This window comes from Miniopterus natalensis, chromosome 10 (assembly GCF_054644295.1).
Source record: "Miniopterus natalensis isolate mMinNat1 chromosome 10, mMinNat1.hap1, whole genome shotgun sequence".
Taxonomy (NCBI): domain Eukaryota; kingdom Metazoa; phylum Chordata; class Mammalia; order Chiroptera; family Miniopteridae; genus Miniopterus; species Miniopterus natalensis.
In genome coordinates, this window is record NC_142090.1 from 56,426,326 (window position 1) to 56,441,546 (window position 15,221).

The following is a 15,221-nucleotide window of genomic DNA, read 5'->3' on the forward strand; positions in this document are numbered from 1 at the left end:
ATGAACTTGTCATGTTCGCTTTCTCCTTACTGTTTTTGTTCATTCACTGTTCTCTTAAATATGGCCCTCTGCCCTCCCAGACCTCTCCCCACATCCATTCAAAGCCTAGACCAAGGCTTGCTTCTCTATTAAGTCCTCCCTCCCTCCCTCCCTCCCTCCCTTCTCTCCCCCCTCCCCCAGAGAGCATTTACTCTTATCATTTACTCTTATCTCTACTCATTTTATCACTAAACACTCACTATCAATGGGTGCCTTTTTTTTTAACAGTTCAAAGGGTAAATAGCACATTGCTAATTAATCTTAGGTGTTAAATATTCACTAACTTCATAAAATGTTTGTAAATTATATACTCTTTCTTAGCCTGAAGAATCACTTCTCATTTTATCTAAAATATACTCTTTCTGTCACTAAATTTAAATGAATGTAACTTCATGTTCAGCTAAAAGTGAGAAATGTCCTTCTGTATCTAAATCTATATTATAACATTTAAAAACAGAAATGCTCTTTCCTGAAATTCAATTCTGATATGAAACAAATAATGACAAATTATCTGCATGTGACAAATTTGAGGTGCATACTGAGATTGTTCTTTTTCCCCTCAGACAGACTGAAAATCAAGTAAATAAATAAATAATATGAAACTAAAATAACAGTATTTTCTCCATTAAATCCATAGTGTTTCATAAGATATTGAAGTAATTTTGCATAAGTATCATTGAGGTAGTAAAAATATTAATTTTATTTATTTTTAAAACAACAAAATTTTAAGTAATGCAAGAAAGCATTAATCTGGGGGATAAAGGGAGAGACTAACTTGAAATAGGCCATATAGAAATTGCATATAATTAATTGCTTTATAGGAAGTAACTGAAAAATAACCAATTTGTTTACCTTATGTGGAATCATCGAGAAATGCTTTACAAGTGCACAATAATCATGTCTTCTGTGTAACCTGCCATATCCCTAGCACCTGGCAAACGTATCACATCAAGGGTGCTCAGTAAAAGATTTTGCAGAAAGAATACAATGCCTTCTAACAATATATTTTCTGGTCATTTCAAAAACCTATTTTCTTTAGCTTTATAATGGTCTCAGTATTCTTGATTTTATAGTCCAGGATATGTGAGCTTTGGAACTGTTTTCAAAGTTTAGGTTTTGTTTTCTGAATTTAGGAATTATAGAGATATTCCTTCATTTATGCTCTAAAGGTCTTTCCTACATACTGCCTCTATAATAGTGATCACGTATCATATCATAACACATCATACTGTATAATATCATCTCTTTTTACTTTTTCACATATTTTCCTCAAACCTTAGATTGAAAGCAACTCAAGGGTGGTAGTTTTGCCCTGAATGTTGTACTCCCAGAACAAAATGGTCTGTCCTAAAATTCGATTCTGTTTGGTGGCAGCTGCTCCTTGACTGTTTAGAGAATGAATGAAAATCTGAATTAAGTGTTTCCCTTTTTCATTCATAGCTTTCTTTAATAAATTAAGTCATTCCATCAAAATAATGTTAACATTTGAGAACTTACTAAACCATTCCACCTATTCAAATAACATATTGAACTGAATATCAGAACAGATACATTTTCAAATTTAGCTCAACATACTCTCTAAAAATTAGTATATTACCTTTGTGTATATTGTAGTGTTCTGTTTCTTTTTTAAAGAGATGAGTAACTTTAGAAATACTTCCCTTTTATTGAAGTAGCATAAGTTCCTTAGGAGACTTGCCCACACCTGCCAGACCATCACTTTCAGTCCTAGAAATGGGAAGGAGCAGGCCACACCACATCAGAATCCATGGTGACGTGAATGGGTTTATTGTACATGTTTAGGAAAGCTCCTGGGTCCATGAATTGTTCCGATTTGTACAAGTACTTTATTATTTGTTCTTGGAGGAGTAAGTCAGGTTCAGGTTGGTGCAAGTTGTCCGCTGGCCCTTTAGTGCCCACTTTAACAGTCTTAAAAAGGTGGAGTGCTAGTTTATGAGTTTGGGTGAGAAACTCTGTGATGACCTCTTTCAGGGACTGTGACTGTGTCACATCATCAAGATATATGACTGGCACTTTTATTACTACAACTTGCCATTGCATGAAGATCCTTGTTGGGATGTTATGGGACACGACTATTACTTTCATCCCTTGGATAAAATACTCCGTTTCATTCTGTTCATGGTGAAGGTAATCTGAAAGAACCCGATAAAGAGTCCCGCTGGAGGACTCAAGGATGTGCAGAATGAAAGTGCGATACATGAACAGCAATCCTGTCACCGCCTCTCCTAAGTGACGTTTTGAAATTGACTGAAACAACTGTTCGTAGTATTCAGTGATATCTTTTTTCTCTATGTTGGGTCTTGTCTTGGCCACTAGAAACATCCTGTCAAGAAGGAATTTCTTTAGCTGGAGTCTTTGTTTCTCTTCCAGAAAATGCAAGTAATTGCTTCGTGGAACCTGTGGGGGTAGAAGAGATTCCAATGGAAAGACTTTTTTGCTGTTCTTTCGGGTATGGGCTGCGAGGGCCATGATGAATCCTACTTATTCTTCTAGATGATTCCGATTTTTAGCGTATTTCTATATTTATATCATCAGGATACCTCTTCAGTGATGAGCTGTTATTTTTATTTATTCTGACAAAAAGAAAAAGAGTTTCCTCGGTTTGTCAATACTACTGAATAGCAAAATCCCTTCCCAGTGTTGCCAATAAACAATGCCCTGGAAATGAAAGAGACTATTAAAACAAGGCTCAAATTATAGAGGTTTCTAAAAAAGTTTACAATTAAATAACTAGCACTTGCATCCTAGGAAAACACTGCAGTAGACTGGGGAGTGGGGAGAAGAGAGAACTTGATCTAGAGAAGTTCACTCTGTTTTTTTTTGCATTATTATTTTCCTCTTCAATTTATAGTTTATTTTTTCTCAGCCCGCATCCTTGAATCACACACACACACACACACACACACACACACACACACACACACACACATACAGAGAGAGACTGGACTGAGATAGAGATACAAATATATATATATGTATATATACACACACACACACACATATATATGTGTGTATATATAGATACAGAGAGAGACAGAGAGAGAGACGGAGAGAGAGACGGAGAGAGAAAGAGAGAGAGAGAGGGAGAGAGAGAGACAGGGACAGAGAGAGAGACAGGGACAGAGAGACAGAGAGGAAGAGAGACAGAGAGAAGAGTATATCCTCTGACAGCCGCTAACAGTACTTGCATCCCATTAAAACAGCTTTTCACTTATGTAATGATGATTACAGATTGTCCTTGATTTGTCATTCCTTTTTTAAAAAAATGCTGTTTTCATGGTAATTTCCCAATTTCTTTTATAGTACTGGTCAATAATATTTTTTAAATCTGGGGATCTCTCAGGTTCTTTTTAAAAAAATCTATTTATTTTTATTAAATTTATCTGGGTAACAATGGTTAATATGAACATATAAGTTTCAGGTGTGGGTTTCTATGTTACAAGGCCTGTAGATTGCTCTGTGTGCCCACCACCCAAAGTCCTGTCTTCTCCTGTCACCATATATTAAGACCCCCTTCACCCTCCACCGCCTTCTCAGGTCCTCATTGTCTTACTTAACCTTTACTCAGTAAACTGAAGGTTAATATTGGTTGGGTAATAACAGTAAACCTTGGAGGTAATTAGTTTTGATTTTTGTTTTTTATTCTATCAACAAACCTCAGAAATGGCTCCTTTTCACTTTCTTTTCTTTTGTCTTTCTTTTTTGCTGTCGGGAGTCAAACAAAAAATGTCCTTTACTTTTGCTCTTACAAACCTTTTCTTCCCTCTAGATCAGCTTAACATTTTCTTTCTTCAAGTGTTACTTTCTTTTACTTGTTCACGAGGTCCTGCTTGTCCTCCATCACTCTTCCAACTGCCAGTGTCTTTTGGGTGCTCTCAGCTGTCCTGTGCTCTGTTCTGGTTTCCATAGTGACCTAGCGAATCAGAATATCAGTTGTGTTAAAGGGCTAGAGGGCTCTGGCCACTTCCATTTCTCAATTTAATGAGGGTATCTCAACTGACACCTCAATATCTCAGTAGAGGAAACGAGGGCTTCTTTTCCAGAATGGCTTATTTTTAGACAGGTGCCTTTTTGTAAATCAGACAGATGGGGGACCTGGGCATCTTCCTAGACATATTCTTTTTGTCCACAATTTAGGAGAAAAGTAAAGTTATATGACTTGAACACAATTCAAACATGCTCTCAATAATGCCCTTACTCTGTCTACCTAAGGTAAAGAGATATTTATGAACTAATTAAAGACTATAAGAACACATATCTGATTCTTTGTAATGGTGACTCTGTTATAGGCATACTTGAGATATTTCAGGTTTTGTTCCAGACCACCGCAATAAAGCAAATATCACATTAAAGTGAGTCTCACAAATATTTTGGTTTCTTAGTGCATATAAAAGTTATGTTTACACTATACTGTATTCTATTAAGTGTGCAATAGATTATGCCCAAAATATGCCTTTATTAAAAACATTTAATGCTAAAAATAGCTATCATCTGAACCTTTAGCTACTCATATTTTGGCTGGAGTCATACCCCAATGTTGATGCTACTGACTGATCAGGATGGTGGTTGCTAAAGGCTGGGGTGACTTGCAATTTCTTAAAATAATAGAAGAATGAAGTTTGCTTTATCAGTTGACTCTTCCTTTCATGAATGATTTCTCTCTATAGCATGCAATGCTGTTAGCATTTTACCCATAGAATTTCTTTCAATATTGGGATCAATCCTCTCAAACTCTGCTACTGCTTTATCAGCTGGGTTTGTGTAATATCCTCAATCCTTTGTTATTTCAACAACCTTCCTAGTGTCTTCACAGTAGTAGATTTCATCTGAAGAAACTTCCTTAGCTTATCCATGAGAAGCAACTTACCTGTTCAAGTTTTATCATGAGAGTGCAGTAATTCAGCCACATCTTCACGCTCCACTTCTAATTCTAGTTCTTTTGCTATTTCAATCACATCTGCAGTTACTTCCTCCACCAATGTCTTGAATCTCTCAAAGTTATCTCTGAGGGCTGGAATCAGCATCTTTCAAACTACTGTTAATGTTGGTGCTTTGACCTCTTCTCATGAATCACAAGTATTCTTAATGATACCTAGAATGGTGAATCCTTTCTAGAAGGTTTTCAGTTGACTTTTTCCTGATCCATTATATCCATTGTCTATGGCAGCTATAGCCTTATGCAATATATTTCTTAAATAATAAGACTTGAAAATCAGAATTATTTATTGATCCATGGACTGCAGAATGGAGGAGTGTTAGCAGGCATAAAAACAATCTCATTGAACATTTTCATTGGAGCTCTTGGATGGCCAGTTACATTGTCAATGAGCAGTATTATTTTGAAAGGAATCTCTTTTCCTGAGCAGTAGGTCTCAACAGTGGGCTTAAAACATATAACAGACTATATAGTAAACAGGCTTTGTTGTTCTATTTATAGAGCACAGGCAGAGTATACTGAACATTTCTTAAGAGCGCTAGGATTTTCAGAATGGTAAAAGAACATTGGCTTCAACTTAAAAGTTGCCAGCTGCACTAGCCTCTAACAAGAGGGGCAGCCTGTCCTTTGAAGCTTTGAAACCAAGCATTAATTAACTTTTTCTCTCTAGCTATGAAAGTCTTGGATGGCATCTTCTTCCAATATAAGGCCATTTCATTTACATTGAAAATCTGGTTTAGTGTAGCCACCTTCATTAATTATTTTAGCTAGATCTTCTGGATAATTTGCTGCAGCTTCTACATTGTACTTGCTGCTTTACCTTGCACTTTTATGTTACATAGATAGCTTCTTCCCTAAATCTCATGAACCAGCCTCTGCTAGTTTCAGATTTTTATTCTATAGCTTCTTCACATCTCTCAGCCTTCATAGAACGGAAGAGAGCTAGGGCCTTGCTCTAGATTAGTGTTTGACTTTAAGAGGATGTTGTGGTTGGTTTGATCTTCTACCCAGACCGCTAAAACTTTATATCAGCAATGGGCTGTTTCACTTTCTTATTTGTGTGTTGACTGGAGTATCACTTTTAATTTCCTTCAAGAACTTTTCCTTTGCATTCACAACTTGGCTGAACTGTTTGGTGCAAGAGGCCTAGCTTTCAGCCTATCTGGGCTTTCAACATGCCTTCATCACTATACTTAATCGCATCTACCTTTTGATTAAAAGTGAGAGATGTGTAACTCTTTCACTTGACCACTTACAGGCCATTATAGGGATATTAATTAGCCTAATTACAATTTGTTGCATCTCAGGGACTAGGGAGGCCCAAGGAGAGGAAGAAAGACAGGTAAACAGCTAGTTAGTGGAGCAGTCAGAACATACACAGCATTTAAGTTCACTGTCTTATATGTGATAGTTCATGGTGCCCCAAAACAACAGTAACATCATAGGTCACTGATTACAGCCTAGCTTGTGTGGCTTAGTGGTTGAGCATCGACCCATGAACCAAGAAAGAGGTCACAGGTTCATGCCCAGGTTTCAGGCTTGATTCTCAGTAGGGGGTGTGTGGGAGACCCCTGATTGATATTTCTCTCTCATTAACGTTTCTCTCTCTCTATCCCTCTCCCTTCTTTTCTCTCTGGAAAAAAACAGTTAAACATATTTAAATTAAAAAAGATCACTGATCACACATCATCATAACAAATATAATAATAAGGAAAAGTTTTTAAATATTGTGAGAATTACCAAAGTGTGACACAGAGACATGAAGTAAGCCCATATAAAAAGGAGCTTAATTGCGATTTTTCTCCCCATGTGTGTTTTTTGTTTCTCTTTTATATATCTTGGTTCCTCCAATATAAACCTAATATAAAAATTAAAATCTTTCATTTTTGTAATTTCTACATAAACTGTACAAAATATCACTAACCCATCCCTTCTTTAAAAGAGTGATAATCTTTCCCTGGCTGGATGGCTCAGTTGGTTGGAACATCATTTGGAACAACAAAATGTGGCTCGGTCAGAGTGCATACAGGAGGCAACTGATCAATGTTTTTCTCTCCCTCTCCCCCATTCCTCTCTCTCTCAAAATCAATAAAAATATATCCTCGGGTGAGGATTTAAAAAAAAGTGATAATCTTCTAATTAATATTGACTTAAAATATATGAGATTGTCAGTTCTATAACTTAAAACCTGTTTGATATTGACAGTTTTGTGTCATTCAACCTAATATATTTAGAAACAACAGTTTATACCGCCATAGATAACAGTTTGAACTTCATTTTCCCAATGTATTTTTCCATTTCTTGATGCATTGTTAGTTGTTTGGGTGTTTCTTCCAAATGTTAGTTTCATTGTCACATTGCTATCTGGAACATTTAAGGGCATCTCACCTTGTTTCTTTGACTTTCATGAACCATACTCTTAAGTGTCAAGAGTGAAGTTTTGAGCAGATAGGAATAGAATCAAGTAGTTTGATCGACTAGTGAATAATTAATTTTAATTGTATACTCTGCTTTCAACAGATGCTCAGCATTTGAGTTCCCAGTTGTCATGGTCCTTAGTGCTTTATCTATTAAGGACCAGGTGTTTCCCCTTAGGTGGTGACTCAAACAGAACTCTTCTGTGTAGCCAATGGGCTAAAGAGACGTCAGTGTTTTTGCTCCCAGAGCAATCTGCTTAGAGTAGATATTTATGTTCAAACAATTGACAAGTGGCAGGACCTGAATTAAAACTTATTATGTTGAGGAGCCCTTTTTTAATTATCCTGCCTGTCTACCCTTATTATCCAGCTTATCTCATATAAGTACACAACATGTATGTGTAACTCATGTCAAGCAGTGCACCTTAATAGTCACTATACATTTTATGCTCTGGTTTTATTCTCTGGAAGCAGATGTTTCTGAAAGAAACCAGTTGTCAGTCAGTGTCCTTTTGTCTTTGTATTCAGATAAAAAGGATTTAAAAGATTAAGCACCATTAATTGATTATTTACCCTGTGCCACGCCCTAGATGTTTTTACTTATATGAATTTAATCTTCACAACAACCCTATACAGTAGATATAATTTTGCCCACAACTTATAGACCAGGGAACTAAAGCATGGGGTATTGAAGTACCTTGCATACCTCAAACATCCTCTCAGTAACCTCCCTACTCTTTCTACCTAGGGTAAAGAGAAGAGAAATTATTCCACCTTTCTATCCACTGTCAAAGGGTCATTCTTTGCTCTTCTATGACATGACAATTCCTTTGGAAATGGAGAATAGTGTATGGTTTGAATAAAGTAATTTGAAAGGAAAACTACATCATACCTGTGATTCAAAAAAATTGACGTACTGTCTTTATCTTTTTGTTCATCTCAGATTTATCTACACCTTTGGTGCGCCAGATAATATGATAGGCACTGTAAGAAACACAAACATGGAAAACACCTGTTTCCTAATTCTAGGAGTTTAGAGTCCAGTAGGGGTGATGAGATGCCCATGAATCACTACAGCACTGGGAGAAATAGAATAAATACCAAGTGAATGATGTTTGGTGCTGTGGAAATACTGACATAGAAAGGATGGCTGGATTTCTTGGAAGTCTTAATGAAAGAGTTCTTATTTATTCATGGCCTTCGAGGAACAGAGTTGGGGAGTGGCTTTGTGAATATTTGTTGGTTGAAATTGGGTTCATATCTTTAGAATGTGAAGATATGCATTAACTGAACTGGATTTCTGGTACCTGGAATACCAAGTCCCACTTTGACCTTTCACTTGTGTTCATGTACTAGAGAAACAGAGAAAGCTCTAAATCACTGCCACTAACTTTTTCTGCGTTTTGACATATCTAAGTAATCAGTGTAAGAGAATTCAAGGTCTAAATAAATTGCTAACAACTAGAAGCACATACATAAGCTATTAAGTAGACAAAATATACCTGATTTAGCAGAGCAAACCAGAGTGAGATTAGTTACCAAATCACTAGATATTTGAAAATTTATAAAAAAGGAAAGCTAGGTTACCTTCTCCAGCATTACTTCTTTGCCCAAAACATTATGGAGCAGTGTTTGGTAATTATTTATCAAGGAGAGCATAGGCTGGAAATTGTTAATCAATTCAAACATTTAACATATGTCTAATATTTGTAAAAAACAAACAACAGAAACAAGTGCTGGGTTCTATGGAGATATTCCTGCGAAACAGATATTGAATCTGCACATAAAAAAATCAGTTCTATTAGTGGAGCTTAAAGTCTCCACAAGTACAGGGGCTGGAGAGAAGAAATTAATAATGACATAAACAATGAACACTGAAAACACAAAATACTGGAACAATTAAACTTGGCTGGAAGAACCAGCCATTAAGCTGGGCATAAAAAAAGATGTGATTTGTGGGGAAGATGGAAGGGGCTTCAGGAAAGGGCTTCAGGGAGGGCTGATAGAAGGAGGGGCAGAGAAGGGCTTCAGGGAAGGTGTGAAACAGACTCTGTAAGGTTGAAGCATAAAGGCAGAGGGCAGAGAACTGGAAAATGTGGAGAAAACAGCAATAGTCTGGTTTGGCTCCAGTGTAGTTCTCAAACCAAAGAATCTGCGGGTTTGTTAAATTGCAGTCTCCTGGTCTCTAACCCTAAAGAGTCTGAGGTAGTTACCTTAAAGTAAGATAGTTAAAGCATGGTCCAAGAACTTGCATTTTTGACAAGTATTCTCCCACTGTCTCTACCTATTTCCCTTATTTGATTTATTTATTTTTTAAATGTATCTCTGTTGATTTCAGAGAGAGGAAGGGGCAGGGAGAGAGAGAGAAATAGAAACATCAATGATGAGCTGCCTTCTGCACTCCCTTGACTGGGAATTGAACCCTGACCGACTGGATCATGGGTTGATGCTCAACCGCTGAGCCAGGCCCAGCCGTGCTCTACCTGTTTCGCTTTAGTTTGTGGCCGCTTAAACCCTGGTTGTCTATTACAGTCACCTGGTGGGGACTTTTAAAAAAACAACTCCTGGTTGTTATTTAATTCGTGGGGAATGGAGCCCTGCCACCTGGGTGGGAAAGCCGCTCCAGGGGGTCCTAAGTGCAGCTTGGAGTGGAGCCGCTGCCTGGGCTAGAGCGGGAGAGAGGGAGCCGTGGAAGGGAAGCTGCAGCCAGGGTGTGCAGGACTCGGATGCCATGCTCACAGGTTGGAATTTTACTCTATGGGTAGCAGGGAATCATTGGGATTTTTTGAGTGGCTATAATATGTATTTTAGAAAGTTGCCTGTGCCGTGCAGAGGAATTAGAGATGGGAAATGCTGGAGGCAGCCTGAGCACTTTTAAGAATTCTGCGGCTGCCAAATGAGTGCTCTCATCTTCTGCCAGTCGAAGAGTCAATTGGTTCAACTTTTCTGGAAAGCAATTTACAACATGGGTGATGAGCTTAAAAATGTCATACTCTTTAACTAGGTAACACGTCTTCCAGGTACATATCATAAAGAAATAAAATTACTGATATTTTAATGTAAAGATGGTTATTATAGAAATTATAAAAAAGAACTTTAAAAATTGAATAAATATATTAATTATTGAATACTATGGTACCCTGTACCCATTTTTGAAGACTATTTTAAATGCATGCAAGAACAGTTATTCTCTAAAGTAAATAATACAGAAAATTGTATATAGCATGTGATGCCAATTTTATTTTTTTAAAATAGAAACCAGAGTAGAAAGACATCTAGCCAAATGTTAAAACTGGTGGTATTTGGTGGTAATATTTGTTTTACATTTTCCAAAATTTTTAAGCATGTATATATATATATATTATTATGTTTAGAAAAAAAAATAACATCATAAATCAGTAAGACTGTGGTGATCGTTTGGTGAAATGTAACAAATGTGTTGTTGTTTGTGAGTCTGGGATGGACTAGCTTAAGAGTCTGCTGATGGGCAGAACTTGTAAAATGGCAGATCCTGGCCCAGGTTGAACATGGATAAACACTCAGGGATGTCTGGGCCTAGTGACTAAGAGTCAAGATAGGACTATACAGAGGTGAAAGATGGAGAGCTATTAAGACATGTTTCAGGAAGTGTTGGTGGTGAAACAGCACCAGGTGTTAGACCAGTAGAATCAGACCAGACCTGGGTCCAGCAAACCTCGGTACTTGAGTTCTGGCTAAAAAAGAATTCTGAGCCAAGATTCAAAAACTATAAGAGAAAGTTTATTTAGAAAGCCACAGAGGTAGAAGAAGTGAGCTGTAGAAGAAGTGGGCTCAGGAAACAAGTTACAGAGGCAAAAGAAGGGCCCATGTTGCTTAGGAGAAAGAGAGGCTAGGAAAATTCCCCTGGGTAAATGGGATGGGGAAAGGCATGATGTGCTCTATAAAAAGAGCTGTTCTGGGTCCTCCATCTTGATGTCCTGAAGATTTCTATACCCTCTCTAAAGGCAGGGATCTTATGGGAGGTCCCAGAGGAGGGTCTCAGTAGAATATTAATCAGCTTTTCCAGGTGTGGTGTCTACTGATTGGTGAGTGCCGTCTCATCCTGATGTCAGCCATGGGGTTGCTCTGTGTGGTTTTGTTGCTTTTCTGGGCCTGGAGCTGAAACACACCTGAGGCCTGAATATTATCTCTGGCTTGACCAAAATTCTGTCCCTGTGGTCAACAGACCTGAGGCATTGTTCCTGATTATTTGATGCTGATCAGAACTTCATTGTCTTGAGGGCTTAATGCTTAAGGGAGTGGTTGTGCAAGGACTGAGGTTCCTCCTCTAAGTGGGTCTAAAACCTCTTGACCAGCAACATGCCAGGAGAGGAAAGGTCAAGGGAGGGTCTGAACCACATAACCAGTGATATGAAAAGCCAGGGGGTCTAAACAAATGACCAGCTAATGCTAGGGGAGGAAAGGTCACCCTGGGGGTGAGGTCCTTGTTTTCCCAATTTTGCCCATTGCAAGGTACCTGGGGCTGTCCACCCTGATGACCTTTCCATACTTGGCCTATTGTTTCTACTCTGCTCATGCCTGTCTAACTGCCTACTACAGAACCTCAGGCCAGAAAAACCTTGCACAAAGTGAGATCTTTGTTTGACCAACCTAAAGGATACAACTGAAAGGTGGATCTCTAATGATTTTAGCCCAGTGCACAGTGAGGTTTGAACTAAGGCATTTACTAATACTGTACTGAGGAAGATAGGTAAGTTATCACCAAGTTAGACAGGACTTGATCTACTGGACATGGGAGGTGAGATATGCAAGGATTTAAAGATGACTCTGTGGGCTTGAATGTCAGTAACTGTTCTTTGGTGGTGGCATTTTTTGTTGTTTTATTTTTTAATACAGATAGAGGGTAGAAGAGAAAGCACAGATTTAGGAAGAAAAATAGTTTGTATGTATTATGTTGAAGAGTTGCCATAGAAACATCCAGGTAGAAAGGCAATCAGAGTCTGGAGATCTGGAGAAATCTGGACTGTGATGCAAATTTGATAGCCAACTGCATTGAAGGAAGAGATGAAACCATGGAAAGCAATGTGATTGAAATAATGAAAGAAGAATGTGGAGAATAGTGAAACACCTAATTTTAAGAGTGGGCCAAAGGGAGCCAATGAAAAAGGCAACAAAAAATCAGAAATAGATGGGGAACTAAGGAAACACTCGGCCCTGAAGGTCAGTGTAGGAGTGGTTTAAAAGTGTGTGATAATGGTGGAATTCTAAACAGAGGTAAAAAAGCTTGAGGGCTGAGGTGATCCTATTGGCAATTACAAGTTTCCTAGAGACATAAAAAATAGATTCAGTAAAATGGTTGAGGGAAACCAGGTTGCAATCATTGAGTCAATATAGAATAAGTGGTCAAAGACTAGACCACTCCTCCAAACACTGGCAGTGAAAAGAATGAAAGCACCCAGTAAATTGTAGAGGAGAAAGATTGTAGGGTAATTATGCTGCAGTGATCCTAGGTTTTTCTCTATTGAAAACTAGCATGCTGGTTTTTGTTTTGTTTTTAATTGCCATTGTGTCCAATCAGGAAGGTGGAGTCTGAAAATGGAATGCTGTATTGTGTACTTTGAAAATGTTTTAAGATTATCAGTTCTACACAAAGATTTAGGAGACTTCCAATAACACTAAGTTTATGTTTAGTTTATTTATAAACTTATTATATTTTTTTCTTTTTTATTACTGCATGCATGTTATGTCAGGTGACATTAAACACAACAAATCTTAATTTAGTTTTTCATGACTATAAAAATCTTTCAAGTAAAAGCAAAGTTGCTTTCTACATGCAAAGGTAATTATCATTGGAGTTATATCTTTGTATTTTCAGAACAATTATGTACTCTGGTCCATATAATCTATTATGATAAAAAACATCATCAATAAGTTAATATCTGTTTTAGTGCTTGCTTTTGGTTTAACTTTGATCAATGGAATGGAGACATTTAAACTAATAGAAGTTTAGAGTTGGAAGGGAATTTAGCACCAACCACATAACATTCTTTTTGCAGTTAAGGAAAACATGGCACAAAGAGGCTAATTGGTATTACTTCCTTCAAGTGCTTACCTAGTAGCAATGTTGACAAAAACATATACACATAAAATACTGAAACTGTTCAGTTGTGATATACTCAGAAAAATCCAACTGTTATTAATATAAGATGAATAAAAGCATAATTATAAAGGCACAATTCTCAGAATCATATAATAAATGTTGGGGCCAAATATTAAGATTGTTTGGATCACCCACTCCTTGGGATTTTCAACTTTTTTAGCAGAACAACTTGAGTATTGATTGAAGTTGCTGCAATTAAATTTATTTATGATTATAATTTTTTAAAAAAATATATTTTTATTGATTTCAGAGAGAGGAAAGGAGAGGGAGAGGGGGAGAGAGAGAGAGAGAGAGAGACAGAAACATCAATGATGAGAGAGTTATTGATCGGCTGCCTCCTGCATACCCCCGACTGGGGATCGAGCCGCAACCCGGGCATGTGCCCTGACCAGGAATTGAACCCTGATCGCCTGGATCGTAGGTAGACGCTCAACCGCTGAGCCACACCTGGCCGGGCTATGATTATAATTTTTATTAAGGATTTTTGGCTCTGAGAGAGGCCGCACTTTATTATTATAAATAGATCTGAAAGTGAGCGTAGCATTAGTTTCATACCTGGTAGTTTTATGGAATATTTTTACAAGATAAAAAAATAGCCTGACCTTGTCATTGTTTGAAGGGTTAATCTCTAATATTGCACCTATCTACCATGGACCCATATTCAATGATGTCTATCCTGTGTGTGTGTGTAACTTTTTAATAATAAAACAGTGCCACAATAAAAAGAAAGGATACTTTTAAGCTTTGAGTCTTGGCTTAAGGCCCCTTTTTGGATCCAAGGTTAGGAGAAGTGATGTTAAGGAGTTTGCAGGGGTGGAGGCCAATCCTGAGACTTGTGTTCAGTAACGCATCACATCCTTAGTTGTTAGAAACTTGCCTCCAGTGATGTATTTGAGAACCAGACTAGTCTTACATTTTTAGAAGGTCATTCTCTAAAACCTATACTTAATAAAAGGATTGTTTTAGTCATGTTTTTATTATACTGAATTTGAAGTGCAGCTGTTTTCTTTGTGCATTAAAAAATAAAGAATAGCTGTTTTGACTGAAGACAACTTTACACTTATAAGCTATACTTTTAAAAAGCAAATTTTTGGAAAAATAAAAACCTTTTCAGGGAAAGTTAAAGCATAATCATGCTCTGAAAAACTTTTAAAAGTGATTATCAGGTTGTGATTGCTATTCTTTCTTTAAATCATTGTTTTAAGTGACATAATTTTACTATACTATTTTATAGTTAAGCCATTTTTACATAATGAAATATAAAAGTGGGCAATGAAAGGAACAGAAATTTTGTTATGAAAAGTAAAATTAAAAAGGAGATTTATATTGATAGGTTGATGGTAAATTAAAATAAAATTCCACCATACTATACAGGGAGCTAGATTAAATTTTGAATGCCCTGTGTTATGTGAGTAGAAAGGAATGATCCTTCTGAATACTTTAAAATGTCTGAGTGGAGAGAGTGTTGCTGAAGCAGTATCTTGGAAATGCAATCACTGTGTCTGAAGCCAGCACCTATTTATCTTAAATTAATCATTTTTTCTGAGTAGGCAGGTGATAATCCTGGTGCTGGATGCCAGTGTCTTTTGATTCATGGCACAGAAAAACTGGGCTTTCCTAGACTGGTGAGAGATACACAATATAAAAGATCTCCAGATGTAACTCTTCT

General features: G+C 37.2%; 2 protein-coding genes across 2 annotated transcripts in view; one reads left to right on the forward strand and one right to left on the reverse strand.

The window, feature by feature from the left end:
• The window catches only part of ZNF804B (zinc finger protein 804B), a 416,857-nt gene that overhangs the window by 30,294 nt on the left and 371,342 nt on the right, over positions 1–15,221 (forward strand). The gene's annotated exons all lie outside the window — the stretch shown is intronic.
• TEX47 (testis expressed 47) lies at positions 1,768–2,529 on the reverse strand. The gene has a single exon (XM_016218760.2). It carries the CDS (start codon positions 2,527–2,529, stop codon positions 1,768–1,770), a length of 762 nt encoding a protein of 253 aa, XP_016074246.1.